This window comes from Ictalurus furcatus, chromosome 2 (assembly GCF_023375685.1).
Source record: "Ictalurus furcatus strain D&B chromosome 2, Billie_1.0, whole genome shotgun sequence".
Taxonomy (NCBI): domain Eukaryota; kingdom Metazoa; phylum Chordata; class Actinopteri; order Siluriformes; family Ictaluridae; genus Ictalurus; species Ictalurus furcatus.
The window spans coordinates 23521558-23535688 of record NC_071256.1 but is presented as its reverse complement, the minus strand read 5'-3'; the positions used below and the strand labels follow the sequence as shown (position 1 = coordinate 23535688).

Below are 14131 nucleotides of genomic sequence, written 5' to 3'. Positions count from 1 at the left end.
CAGAGGTGATGCTGTGTCGAAGCAGTGCATCTGTAATTGGATAGTGGAAGAAATCTCTATCGCTTATGAGGCGCGCGGTCTCGCTACACCTCTGGGCATAAGGATTCATTCCACTAGGCTGTCGCCTCCTCGAAGGCTTTGTCCAAAGGGGTATCCTTACAAGATGCGTGTGCTGCTGCAGGGTGGTCTATGCCACACACACTCATTCGATATTACAGCCTGGATATTCATTCCACCCCGGGCTCGAGTGTCTTGCAGTGACCCTCGGGCTTGGGGCTTTTTGAACAGGCCATACCCTTGGTATGACGGAGGGGGTATTCTCGTTTCCAAAGCATTGTGCTAACGCAACATGGAGTTCCATTTGAAATGTAACAGGGAACAGAAATGTTCTCAGGGAACAGGGTTACTTTCTCTGAAAGTGTCTTCTATTCCTATGAGAGCATCATTGAGAGTATCACCTTTGGCCTAATTTACTCTGTATCTTCGAGATTTCACTTTTGAAGGTTTTGAAGTTCAAATTTAGATACTTTAATCAGCATCCAAGCTCCATACAGAGTGAGCTGGCTGACTAACACTGACTAAAAGACAAGCTCTGGTTTAAATTAAAAGGTTTTGCTCTTGCAGTATGTAAATGGGATAGTATAATACAATTTGGGTATTACTATAACACTTCAATAATACTGAGGAGATGGTTAGTAGATAATACCTTCAGAATCATGAAAACTTGGGCCATGACCCAAACATTATACAACACTACAACACAGAATGCCAGTACACCAGTGGTGTCATTATACTGTATATGTTATTTAGTGTGTAAAATGCAGACACCACCTTTTATTCTCTCTGAATGTGTATTGACTTGGCATTCACAGCTTTGAGATTAATCCATGCAGTGCATCATAATTCACATTCAAATACGCTCTTTTTGTATACAGCTTGAAATACTTTTTTTCTACCATTAATCCCCAAATCTCCAACATCGAGTAGCTTCAAGATTCGTTGCATTTTTAAAACTAACAAATTCACTCCTAAATATTTTGAGATATGAACACATGTTAACACTCAAATCAAATTAAATTCAAATCAGTTCCAATAAATAAATATGTGATTTTTGATATGTGACTTTTTGTTTGCCTCCACCTGAAGTCAGGTTCTTGTAAGAAAGCCTGCCTCAAACACAGTGGTAAATTAAATACACTTCCTCTGTAGTGTCTCTAGGACATGGCAAAAGCAGTGGTAGGCTCATGGTGTAGCTCACGATAAGCAAGACGAGCTGCGAGTATGAGCAGGACGCCACAGGCCACCTCGAGTGTATAAGAGAGACAAGCTGAGGCCAGGGACCAGCCGAAGTACATGTGTATGTGGGCGAGCAATTCAGAGCTCACCAGCTGCTGCAGCTCTTCCAAGGCCTGCTGAGAGTAGCTGACGTAGATGCACACACCAGTGAGTGTAAAGTGGCCTGTGGAGAGAAAAGAGAAGCCTTCAGGACCTCTTCACTTTCAGCAGTAGGTAAATCATGTTCGATAATTAGATATCATTCACGGACAGTGTGGCACTATGGGCAAAATTAGTGCTTTTGTTTCACATTGTCAATTTTTCAATTTTTATTTATTTATTTATTTATTTATTTATTTATTTATTGATTGATTGCAGATTTTCCTTCTACTTCCTGAAATGAACAATTATTAATAAAAACACATACTAGAAAATATTATAATACAAGTTATTATATAATGTATACTTACAACAGGTAAGCATACATTATTTTGCATGTATAATATAAGTATATAATATATATAATATAAGTTTCACTCTGTTCATAATAGGTCATTGTTATTGCTTTATATTTATATAATTTATATTATATTTATACATGCAGTATATATTAATATTATCTGAATAAAATAAGGCTACACAATATAAATAGGACACAAAATGGTTTTTCACACCTGAAATTGTTGGGTCATTCTAAACCAGGGTATCTGCAGGGATCAGCACTTCAAATGTAATACTTATTAATACCATATTCAAGACATTTCCAAAACATTTTAAGACCTACATGTCACATCAATCATGCTACACGATACATCAGCCATAACGGATTGTGTTCGTGGATATACATCCATTGCTGGGTTTAAGTAAACAATAGCAGGGTAAACATCTATAGAGGTAGATGGGAGACCAGAGCAAATATCTTTTTTGGATTACCATTTGCTCCAACAGTGAAAGAGCAAATTCAGTATCCAAAATCTCTATGGAGGGCACCAGAGCAAACTGCGTGTTCTGCACCAGGAAGCAAACAGCTTCCATTTAAGGGCATAAAACCTCCTTGTAGAAGGAGCTCTAGCATTCAGAATGGCCTCCGCAAACAGAGCCCTGAAGTGGCTGAGCAGCAGAGCAAACCTGTTCTAAAGCAGGAGACCTTACAGTCTGATTTGACACAGGGGCCCCAATCATACAACGTGGGAGCATGACATCACTGTACAGGCCATGACCTGGCTTGTGTACACCGAAAACCGTACAGGCAAGAAAACCGATGTTCGCAGTAGGTGAGTGGTCTGATGTCATCCGACAAACGAGATGTGGAGGAACTGACAACACAGAAATGAGGGGGCGGCCAGGGGAGTGGAATATACCCCTCAGCGGTCTGATGCCGTCCCCGCTTTAAGACCCGTAGATCAAGGACGGCCTTCAGCTGAAGGTCACGGGGTTTTAGGTGTTATCCTCAAATCCAGGTGCTTGAGGGGGCGTTGTCGTGCCACAATGCGTGGCCGAGGGCCCTAGTCTCCCTGAAGAGGCACCTGAGCTGCGCTGTCACCCTTCAGTCCCTTGCAAGGGTGCTGCAGGGAATTGGAGTGGGAACAGCTAGTGCCCATTGATGGCTATCATGTTCGCAGAGGAATCAACTGCCTAAATGCTGCTGACTGCTGCTTCGTCATGCAGTACCTCTCGACAATGGAATTAACCTCATTGCCAAATAGGTCCATCTGGGAAACAGGAGCATCTAGGAGAAAAGCTTTTTCCTTGTCCTTGATATCAGTGAGCATCAGCCACAGGTGCCTCTCAACTGCTATCAGTCCCACTAATCGCATGGGCCAGCTCTAAGCGCCAATTCAGTGGCCCGCCATAGTTCCTTAACCACCTCAGCGGTGAAGCCAGCACCCTTGTCCATTTCCTGGTATGCCTGCAGAACCGGCATTGTGTGCAGAGATGCACCCACCTGGCCAGCAGCAATGTATGACTTACTAATCAAAGTCAAAGAAACCAGTGACTTCCAAGATTTTACAGAAAAATGTCAATTCAACTTGCTCGAAATTCCATGAATATTATATAGATGTTTTGACTCTTTTATTCCTAAATAGAAGGAAGCAATAATGAGCGCAATAATAGTACAAGCATAAGAGCACATCTGCAGTAAATGATAAATGATATGTGTGAGAAAGAGAGAGAGGGAACAAACATATTCATCTGACTCTCACTTTGGAAAAGTGGAGGCTTGTGTAAATGGATCAGCATCAACAAATAAAAAATATATATTAATATCTGTCCTATCAATGAAAGCTTTCCAAAAGAAAAAAAGTGGGCATTCAAAGATTGAACTGAACAGAAAAACACATTATAATCACAGTGGAGTCACAGAATTGATTTGGGTCTCCTCATGATTCATGTGCTACTGATTACATGAGAGTGTGGAGTTCTGCACAGGCCAAATAATTAAGCACTGCTTAGTACTCTGAGCTCCTTCATCGACTGCAAGTGGCTGCACAGCAGTGAGGTGAAAACAGCTTCAGACAAAACAATGCTATGTTGCAATGCAGTATGTTCTAAGGTAAAGTGGGGCTGGAGTGATATGAGCCTTGTTTTTCCAAGACTGATTGGAGAAAGAAGAGACTGAAAGTGCACATTAAAATGAGTCTCATGCTGAGCAGAACACCCTTTAAAAAGTAGCTTCAGGTCAGAAAACAGATGGTAATGGAAATTCTGCTACTGTCGGTCATCTTATTATGTGCAGCCAATTTGTGACTAATTAAACACCCGAAAATTCTGGATCTCAAGAGAGATGTTTTGAAGAAGTAGAAAAGGCAGCCTATTATAGTCACAACAATTCCCTGTCACAACAATTTCACAGAATTATTTAAAAACATGTCAACATTTAGAAGTGAGCCTTTATGAAAAACCATAGCTTGTGATAATATGAAGCCAGATCTACAAACCAATGTGGGTTTCATTGGAAAAAAACAACAATAACAACAGCAACACACTCATCTCAGCAGGTGGATTCCCAAAGAACAAAATCAAAGATAATGATATTAGTAAGTATGTGTGGGGCAATGTGGTACATATTTCTGACACCCAAAAGCTTACCATTTTGATGCCTGTCTAAATGAATAAGAAACATGTGCACTCGGCTGGTTTATATTTATTTATATTTATGTCTCTTGCATCAAACAATGCAACAAAGAGAAACATTACTGCATAAAAAAAATAAGTGGAAAAAAGGATTTCTATGGCTTGACCTCCACCTGTGTCCAGTTTGAGTGAAACCTAACAGCCCTTTGATGCAAGTATAGGTCTCTGAGGAACATAAATGCACATTTCCCAATTAGTTTCTTCAGACCAGATAGGCATTATTCATCCATCAAAATTGGATGATCCAATCAACTTATGCTTAGTGTTAAGGTTAGGGTTTGGGTTATTTTAACAAATAAGGTAAGCAGTTGAAAAACGCCTATCCTGGTTTGAAAACACCCAATAATTGGAAAATTCCCCTTTTTCGGTTCTGCAGAGACAGCATACGCCTTTGATGACAGGCTTCAACACTTTCTTCACAGCCATTGGATGAATGTCAGATGAATGCCATTGACACTTCATCAGCGATACAACTGATGTTTTCAGTCTATTTCAGTTTATAACATAGTGAAATATTATCATAGAAACATGATGAAACAATAACTAAAACCATAGTGGAACACTTTCCCATATTTGGATAACTCAAAAGGCACCATATTCGTTATCTTTCACTTCACTTCACTGTTTTATTTTATAGACATGCATGCACAGTTCTGTGCTGGTTGGCTCTCTCTGTCCTTCGAGTCGCCCACCTCTCCCGTTTTTATTCTCGCCTCGGCTCACTGCAACACAGAACATTCATTACTATAATTCCCTGCAGATGCACAATCCTTACCACTCACCTTCTCAGACTCCGCCCTCTATTCACAAACCGGCGCTCGAGAACACCACATTCAAATTTGAGTTAACTCTTTATTTCCAATCAAAATACGGGACATCATCTCATGTTGCGGGATGTGGGAGAAAGGACTAAAATGCTGTGCATTACAACACAAAGTGGGACGTCTGGACACCCTAGCTGGATGTTATGTATTGAACTTATGATTAGATGCCTGGTTAAAGGTAAGCTATGTACTAAACTAACTGTGACCAAGTGAATCTAATAAGGTACAGTTAGTCTCAGCTTTTACTCCTCTATCAGCTGCCAAACTAAAATACATACTTTTAGTTGATATTTTAAAGACAATCACATTGATTGTGTGGTAGTCTGGGAAAACTGTCAATGATTTTGCTGTAGCTACATTCTGTCAAAGAGGCAAAAGATGAAAAAGCAGGCCAAAACAGGCCTTTTCTGCATATACAGTAGCATACTTTGACACCTCAATATTAAGAAGGCATAAAATTATATGGAAATGTTTTATTTACTTTTTTAATCTTGCTCAGGCTTGCCTATCTTCCCTCAAAAATAATTTTGTGTTAGGAGCCAGTTTAACAAGAATGCAAAAAAATTATCTTAGCAAATGAAAATATACTGAATAAGGTCAAATTTATCTATTATTTCCTATTACAATATTACAAAAAATCAAATATAAGATTTCTAGACATTTGATTACTAATTTCAAGCTTGAAATAGGCTTGTCAATTGGCAGATCATTTTTGCTAATTTTAAGTATTTATTTCCATAAAGAAGTAAAATTATCTGCCAAAAAGCATTAGAAAATTTATAACTTAAAATTAGTAAAATGAGGGTAAGACATCTGTAACAATTAGAACTTCAAAATAGAACCAAGGAAACAAGCAAGTGATTTTTTTTCCCTACTCAGGGGAGGTAATGCTGCCACCTCCAATCACCTCCCTAATTGTCAGTCTGGCATCCACAGAAATCATTGTTTTTATTGATGCTTATATTCCTTGTAATGTTTATCATCAAATGTGTCCATTATAGTCTCTGTAGCTTGTTCCTTAAGATGCTCTGAAGATACCTCCTTTGGGAAATTTGGTTTACTAGTACACTGCAAATACCAAAGAAAAGTATTTGCCAGTTCAGTTTTCTGGCAGTTATTTTCTTTTCAAAATAAACCCTGTTCTTGGTCCCTTGATACGCCCTGTTTTTACACAAGTAATTTGCATGGTTCTAATAATGGATGCTGCACAATAAAATCTTCTCAATTATTTATATTTTATTTATATTTAGATATGGCATTATATTTAGATTACAACCCCAATTCCAAAACAGTTGGGTTGCTGTGTAAAATAAAATAAAAATTAAACAGAAGTAAATAAAAACAGAATGCAATGATTCACAAATCTCATAAACTCATGTTATTCACAATAGAACATAGAAAACATGTCAAATGTTTAAACTGAGGAAATGTACCATTTAAAGGAAAAAATAAGATAATTTTGAATTTGATGGCCGCAAGACGTCTCAAAAAAGTAAGTGTTACTAAAAAGAAACAGCTGGAGGAACATTTTGCAACTAATTAGGTTAATTGGCAACCTGATTGGGTATAAAAAGAGTATCTTAGAGAGTCAGAGTCTCTCAGAAGTAAAGATGGGATGGAATCTGGATGGAAGCATACGTTGCTCTAAAACCTTTCAGCATTGATGGTGACTTTCCAGATGTGCAAGCTGCCCATTCCATAGGCACTAATGCACCCCCATACAATCAAAGATGCAGGCTTTTGAACTGAGTGCTGATAAAAAGCCATATGGTCCCGCTCCTCTTTAGTCCTCTTTAGTTTAGAGGACGTGGCATCCATGGTTTCCAAAAATAATTTAAAATTCCAATTCGTCTGACCACAGAACAGTTTCCATTTTGCCTCAGTCCATTTTAAATGAGCTTTGGCCCAGGGAAGAAGGCGTGTTTCTGGAACATGTTCACATATGGCTTCTTCTTCGTATGATAGAGCTTTAATCAGCATTTGTGGATGGCACGGTGAACTGTGTTTACAGACAATGAGTTCTGGAGGTGTTTCTGAGCCCATGCAGTGATTTCCATTACAGAATCATGCCTGTTTTTATTGCAGTGCCACCTGAGGGCCCGAAGATCACGGCATGCAATACTGATTTTCACCCTTGTCCATTGAGCACAGAGATTTCTACAGATTCTCAGAATCTTTTGATGATATTATGTACTGTAGATGATGATATTCATAGTCTTCACAATTTTACGTTGAGGAACATTATTCTGAAATTGTTCCACAAATTGTAGACACAGTTTTTCGCAGAATGGTAAACCTCTGCCCATCTTTACTTCTGAAAGACTCTGCCTCTCTAAGATACTCTTTTAATACCCAGTCATGTTAATGACCTGTTTCCAGTGTGTGTAAAACACTTACTTTTCCAGCCTTTTGTTGCCCCCGTCCCAACTGTTTTTGAGATGTCTTGCGGCTATCAAATTAAAAATTACCTTCTTTTTTCCTTAAAATTGTACATTTACTCAGTTTAAACATTTGACATGTTTTCTATATTCTATTGTGAATAAATATATGGTTATATGAGATTTGCAAATCATTGCATTCTGTTTTTATGTACATTTTACACAGTGTCCCAACTTTTTTGGAACTGGGGTTGTATTTTCTGCTGACTCTAAACAAAAAGAAGTTAATTTTTTAAAAACTTCCTCTAATATTTCAGGAAATTGAGTAAATACAGCATTTTATCATTGTGTTGTGGTGAAAACTAAAATTTAAAGAACAATTATTAGACTAGGCCTCTGGCTCTTGCTAAATTATTATTATTTATTTATTGACAAAATCCCACTCCCAAGACACCAGGCATTTGTTTAGCACTGAATGCAGCTCACACAAAGCCACAAATGTTCAACAACCTGTGACAGAAAAAACAAACCACTATAATCAAAGTACTAAGCTCTGGGAGGTTGCAGGTAGGTTGGAAAAAAGTTCCACAAGGCTGCAGGTGTTTAAGCAATGAGGTTTGAAAGGTGTAAGAAATATGGTGTGCACTCCATTGTAATCATGGTAGAAGTGTAGCACAATGACACTGTTTAGTGCTCCAAATATCTGTATCTGTATTAAAATTCCCTTCCCTCGCCTTTCCCCCGTTTTAAAAAACAAAACAAAAAACAAACCCTACCACTATGCCTGGAAAAAAACCCAGAGGTAGAAATAGTAGCACTTTGAGTATTCTGGGTGACATTTCCCCAACATCAGCTACATCATTCAAGATGTGAGCATGACTTATTTTTATCCCACTTGTGCAGTTAATATTTTTGTTTGCACCTGCCACAATATTTTTTGTCTGATTTAGTAGGTTCTTTTCCAAAATGTAAACTAAATGTAAACAGACCAATCACTTACAAAGGATATAATAATAATAATAATAATAATAATAATAATAATAATAATAATAATAATAAAGTATTATTATTATTATTTCACAATTATGCCTGTTGTGGGTGTGCAGTGTTTGTTAAAAGCAGAAATCCCAATATACTTCTATAATCATGCTTAATTGCATGCTTAATTATTATTTTTCATTTTTTGTTTAATTTTATACATTTGTCTTTACCACCACTGCATATCCCAGCAATTAATTCTATTTAACCAAATTGTACAATAACAACCTGTACAAATTTGTTGCATCTTTATCTGTGTTCAAATGATTTTGTGGCAAAACCCTGCTGAAGTCATTCACTTATTTATTTAATAAGGTCAATCAGGTGTGTTACAAGCAGGGGCATTAGCTGAACTGTTAATCATCCAGGTCTGAGCCCAAATTCTTCTCCATCAAAAAACTTTTTAAAATGTACTTTTAAATAGACCATTTGCATGCATTTTTTTTTCTTGCACGTGAGGGCTAATTGCTTAAAAAATGTGAAAATTGGACCTAAACTTGGATTTATCATAAAATTTACCTCGGGTGTGATCACTTTTTGAAGGACTACCAGACCGATAAAATAAATCTTTTTGGCTATCTAACAGTAGGCTAGTTTAGTGTCGCTAGCGAAGGGGAGGCACAACTAAGCTATCATTGTATGGGTTTAGCTGCTACAGTGCCATGCAGAGTACATTAGCTGTCCTTATGCTCTGCTCATATAATGTTCATGTAACTTGTACATATTCACAAACTCATACACATTTACACACCTTTTTTTCCTGCTCAGCATGAGAGGGTGTTAGTGTTTCAATTTCAACCCATTTACTGTTTCTGTTTTTTTTTTTTTTTTTAATGGCGTAAATCCACTTTTCCTCACACTGACTGACTGACTATGAGCTAGCCTTTGGTACAGAACTGAGAGCTGTCAGCCAATAAGACACAAGTATTTCCACATATTTTCCTGTAATCCGTCTGATTGGTCTCACCTCCATTCACTGAAGATACAAAATTACAGGTGGTCTTCTTTTACTGATGTTTAGTTATGTAGTGACAAACAACTTCAAGTCGAGAATTATTTGGGGCTAAAGAAAAAAAGCCCAGATCAGGTTACGTCCCTGGTTATAAGCAAAGCATAATAAAAATACCACACGCCATAATGTACATATGAATGTATTAAACAGAATTACCCATCCAATTTCTCTGTAAAATATGCTTAGACTCTACATTTACCCGTTGGACTGATGATAATTTTTGCATGACTCAGTTATTGGATATATTGGAATTAAACATAATGTTGCCTCTTTTAGTCCAATGAACAGAGGAATGTATAAAACTGACAGAATCATAGGATTAATATAATAAATATAAATGAAGTTCATACAGAGGTTTATGTGGTGTACTTATGTGGTAGGTATAATACTGAAAAACAATTAGTTTGCAGCAAACTCCTCCTTTTGTTGTACTTACTTTCTGACTTGAATTCAAGCCTTAAATTGTTTGCATACACTCTCTCAAAATCTATACATTATATCCCTTACCTGAAGAACCTCATGGGTAAACCTAGTTTACTTACTGCAGTTGAGGAAGTACACAGCCACACCAGTGAGGATTGTATAACTGCGGGCAAGAGAGCCGACCAGGCCGAAGATGCCTCCAAAAATCAGCAGCACCAAGCTGATAGGTAGCAAGATGACAATTACCCTGTGCAGATCTATAGAGAGACAGAAAGGTTTCTATATAGAAATTGTTATTTTCTAATAAAGAACACTCAAAAAAAAAATATTCAGGCCCTTCATAGATATGACACATTAATTTTGGTCTCATCTATCCACAAAACATTTTTCTACTACCCTTCTGGCTTGTGATCTTAGCACACTGCAGACAGCAGCAGTTCTTTTTGGAGAGCAGTGGCTTTCTCCATGCAACCTTGCCATGCAAACCATTGTTGTTCAGTGTTCTCCTGATGGTGGACTCATGAACTATCGATCATATTTATGCAGAAATATAGACTATTCTAAAAGGTTCAAACTTTCAAGCACCACTGTATTTGGTACATTTATTCTTGATGGTCATATTTATGCAGAAATATAGACTATTCTAAAAGGTTCAAACTTTCAAGCACCACTGTATTTGGTACATTTATTCTTGATGGTCTTGTCTTTGCATGATTATTGATAGTCAAGTTTATTTTAACTTTGACTTCCACTGACTGTTGATGCAGAGAAATGCAAATTTCCAGACCAAAAAAAGGTTTATGAATGTGTGCTTTCACTGTTTACAATTACTAGCTTGTTTGTTCAAATACTTTTACAAAGTTCTAAATACAATAAGTCACGAACAAACAGCAAATGATTATTTAGCATATTGACTTTTTAAATAAAAACATATGTACCAAGTTCTGTCTCTCTTGTCTCTATATAGGGGGAATAAAATTAGAAGGATTTCTACCCAATTTATTTTCCAATTAAATGTTTTAGTTTGACAAGCATAAAAAAAATCACTTTATAAATGTATCCATTTCATTTAAACTGTATTTGATCAAATTAAGTTGGACCAACTCAATTACATTTCATGAATCAGTTTTTTGAGTTGGGGCTATACATATTTATTGGATGGAAATCCTGCCCACAATTAAATTGTGCTCATCCAATGAGTTATTTTTTGAGTGAATAATTGAACAAATCATTACAACTGTCAGATTCTCAAAAAAATCTAAGATATTTTAACATTAACAAAAATAGATTATGTAATATGGAAAGGGAAGTAAATGAAATGCTGTACAAGTAATTAATCGAATGTCTAACTTGTTACTGATTTTTGTACAGTATTTATTACAGTGAATTAGAGTGGAGTGAAGTCGGTTAGTTTTAAAAGAATACCAAAAGACATTTGGAAATTTTTCTGTTCTCCAAAAATTTCATACACAGCTAGATTACTAGAATACTAACTTTCATTTGGACCCCCCAAGAAAGTGTGTAATTTGGGCAGTAGGTTAGTAAGAGTGGATCATAATTTTTGTCCCTTTGAGCCACCTTGTATAATGATGTACAATGAGAGCAGCTAGAGCAGCTAGGTAGATGGTGCATCGTACTCTGTATTCATTATACTCCATTTCACACATTAAAGGCAATGGGACTTTCTTGGACTCACTTAAGAGGTATTTTTCCTGCTCATTGAACTCAGAAGTATCCATGTAGAAGGAGATGTCATGAAAACTGCCATTATTTCCTGTGGGTAACAGTAAAACAAAAACTATATGGGCTAAAACATTTCATTCAGAACTCATATTGACATTGTGCCTACACAAACACATACCTGTGACTATATTAAATGCAACATACAATGTGGTGCAGGATTAAATATGCAATGATCTAAAATATTACTGATTCAATTGTGAATAAATGCTTCCAGTCTACCAGTTACTGTGCATGGTTACATTACACTCATTACACACAGCCATTAATGTCTAAACCGCTGGCAACAAAAGTGAGTACACCCCTAAGTGAAAATGTCCAAATTGGGCCCAAAGTGTCAATATTTTATGTGGCCACCATTATTTTCCAGCACTGCCTTAACCTTCTTGGGCATGGAGTTCATCAGAGCTTCACAATTTGCCACTGGAGTCCTCTTCCACTCCTTCATGACAACATCACAGAGCTGGTGGATGTTAGAGACCTTGTTCTCCTCCACCTTCCGTTTGAGGATGCCCCACAGATGCTCAATAAGGTCCAGTCCTTCACCTTCATCCTCAGCTTCTTTAGCAAGGCAGTGGTCGTCTTGGAGGTGTGTTTGGGGTCGTTATCATGCTGGAATACTGCCCTGCGGCCCAGTCTCTGAAGGGAGGGGATCATGCTTTGCTTCAGTATGTCACAGTACATGTTGGCATTCATGGTTCCCTCAATGAACTGTAGCTCCCCAGTGCCGGCAGCACTCATGCAGCCACAGACCATGACACTTCCACAGACCATGACACTTCCACCACCATGCTTGACTGTAGGCAAAACATACTTGTCTTTGTACTCCTCACCTGGTTGCCGCCACACACGCTTGACACCATCTGAACCAAATAAGTTTATCTTGGTCTCATCAGACCACAGGACATGGTTCCAGTAATCCATGTCCTTAGTCTGCTTGTCTTCACCAAACTGTTTGCGGGCTTTCTTGTGCATCATCTTTAGAAGAGGCTTCCTTCTGGGACGACAGACATGCAGACCAATTTGATGCAGTGTGCGGCGTATGGTCTGAGCACTGACAGGCTGACCCCCCAACCCCTTCAACCTCTGCAGCAATGCTGGCAGCACTTATATGTCTATTTCCCAAAGACAACCTCTGGATATGACACTGAGCACGTGCACTCAACTTCTTTGGTCGACCATGGCGGGGCCTGTTCTGAGTGGAACCTGTCCTGTTAAACCGCTGTATGGTCTTGGCCACAGTGCTGCAGCTCAGTGTCAGGGTCTTACAATCTTCTTATAGCCTAGGCCATCTTTATGTAGAGCAACAATTCTTTTTTCAGATCCTCAGAGAGTTCTTTGCCATGAGGTGCCATGTTGAACTTCCAGTGACCAGTATGAGGGAGAGTGAGAGCGATGGCACCAAATTTAACACACCTGCTCCCCATTCACACCTGAGACCTTGTAACACTAACAAGTCACATGAAACCGGGGAGGGAAAATGGCTAATTGGGCCCAATTTGGACATTTTCACTTAGGGGTGTACTCACTTTTGTTGCCAGCGGTTTAGACATTAATGGCTGTGTGTTGAGTTATTTTGAGGGGACAGCAAATTTACACTGTTACATAAGCTGTACACTCACTATTTTACATTGTAGCAATTATATATATATATATATATATATATATATATATATATATAAGAATTTACATAATTGAACATATATAAAGTATTAAGCTACATTATTGCATAAATTATTAATCTAAATTCATAACTGCAATACGGTCGTAGTAGCTTACATTTCCATTTCCTAAGATATTTATTCCTATAGACTACATCTGGTTGCTGCAATCAGGGAATAAATTACAGGTTTAATTGAACCTACTGATCATCCGAAGTGACACAAAAATGGCATTTAACCCAAATCACTGCAAACCATTAAAAAAAAACAAACATGTTAAAGCATTAACGGATGCGCTGAAAAGAAAAGTTGTTAGCAGGTGGTTATAGATCAGCTCACACACCTTCGTAGATCCTCCACAACCCCGAGTGCGAACTCGCGAAGTGCCAGCTGGAGTTGATCACTTGGTCCACGTCTATTATGTACCAGTACTCGGTGCCCACAGCCACGGCGAGCAGAGTGAAACTGAGCAGTCCCAATAAACCAGCCGAGATCACCACCACGCCGAAGCTCATCGTTAAGCCACGAGCTTCAGTACCGCGTCCGCTTCTGTGCGCTCCAACTCTCTCTCTCGCTCTCTCTCTCTCTCTCTGTGTGTGTGTGTGTGTGTGTGTGATCCTCCTCTCAGCCACAAGCGCTCTTATA

General features: G+C 38.2%; 1 protein-coding gene across 1 annotated transcript; it reads right to left on the bottom strand.

Annotated features, from left to right (window-relative positions):
* Positions 1-1155: 1155 nt before the first annotated feature.
* On the bottom strand, positions 1156-14131 carry LOC128625561 (transmembrane protein 235). The gene is made up of 4 exons (XM_053653988.1): positions 13830-14131; positions 11782-11859; positions 10205-10342; positions 1156-1459 (listed from the first exon to the last, which is right to left on the bottom strand). Exons 1-4 carry the CDS (start codon positions 13999-14001, stop codon positions 1215-1217), a joined length of 633 nt encoding a protein of 210 aa, XP_053509963.1. The 5' UTR covers positions 14002-14131; the 3' UTR covers positions 1156-1214.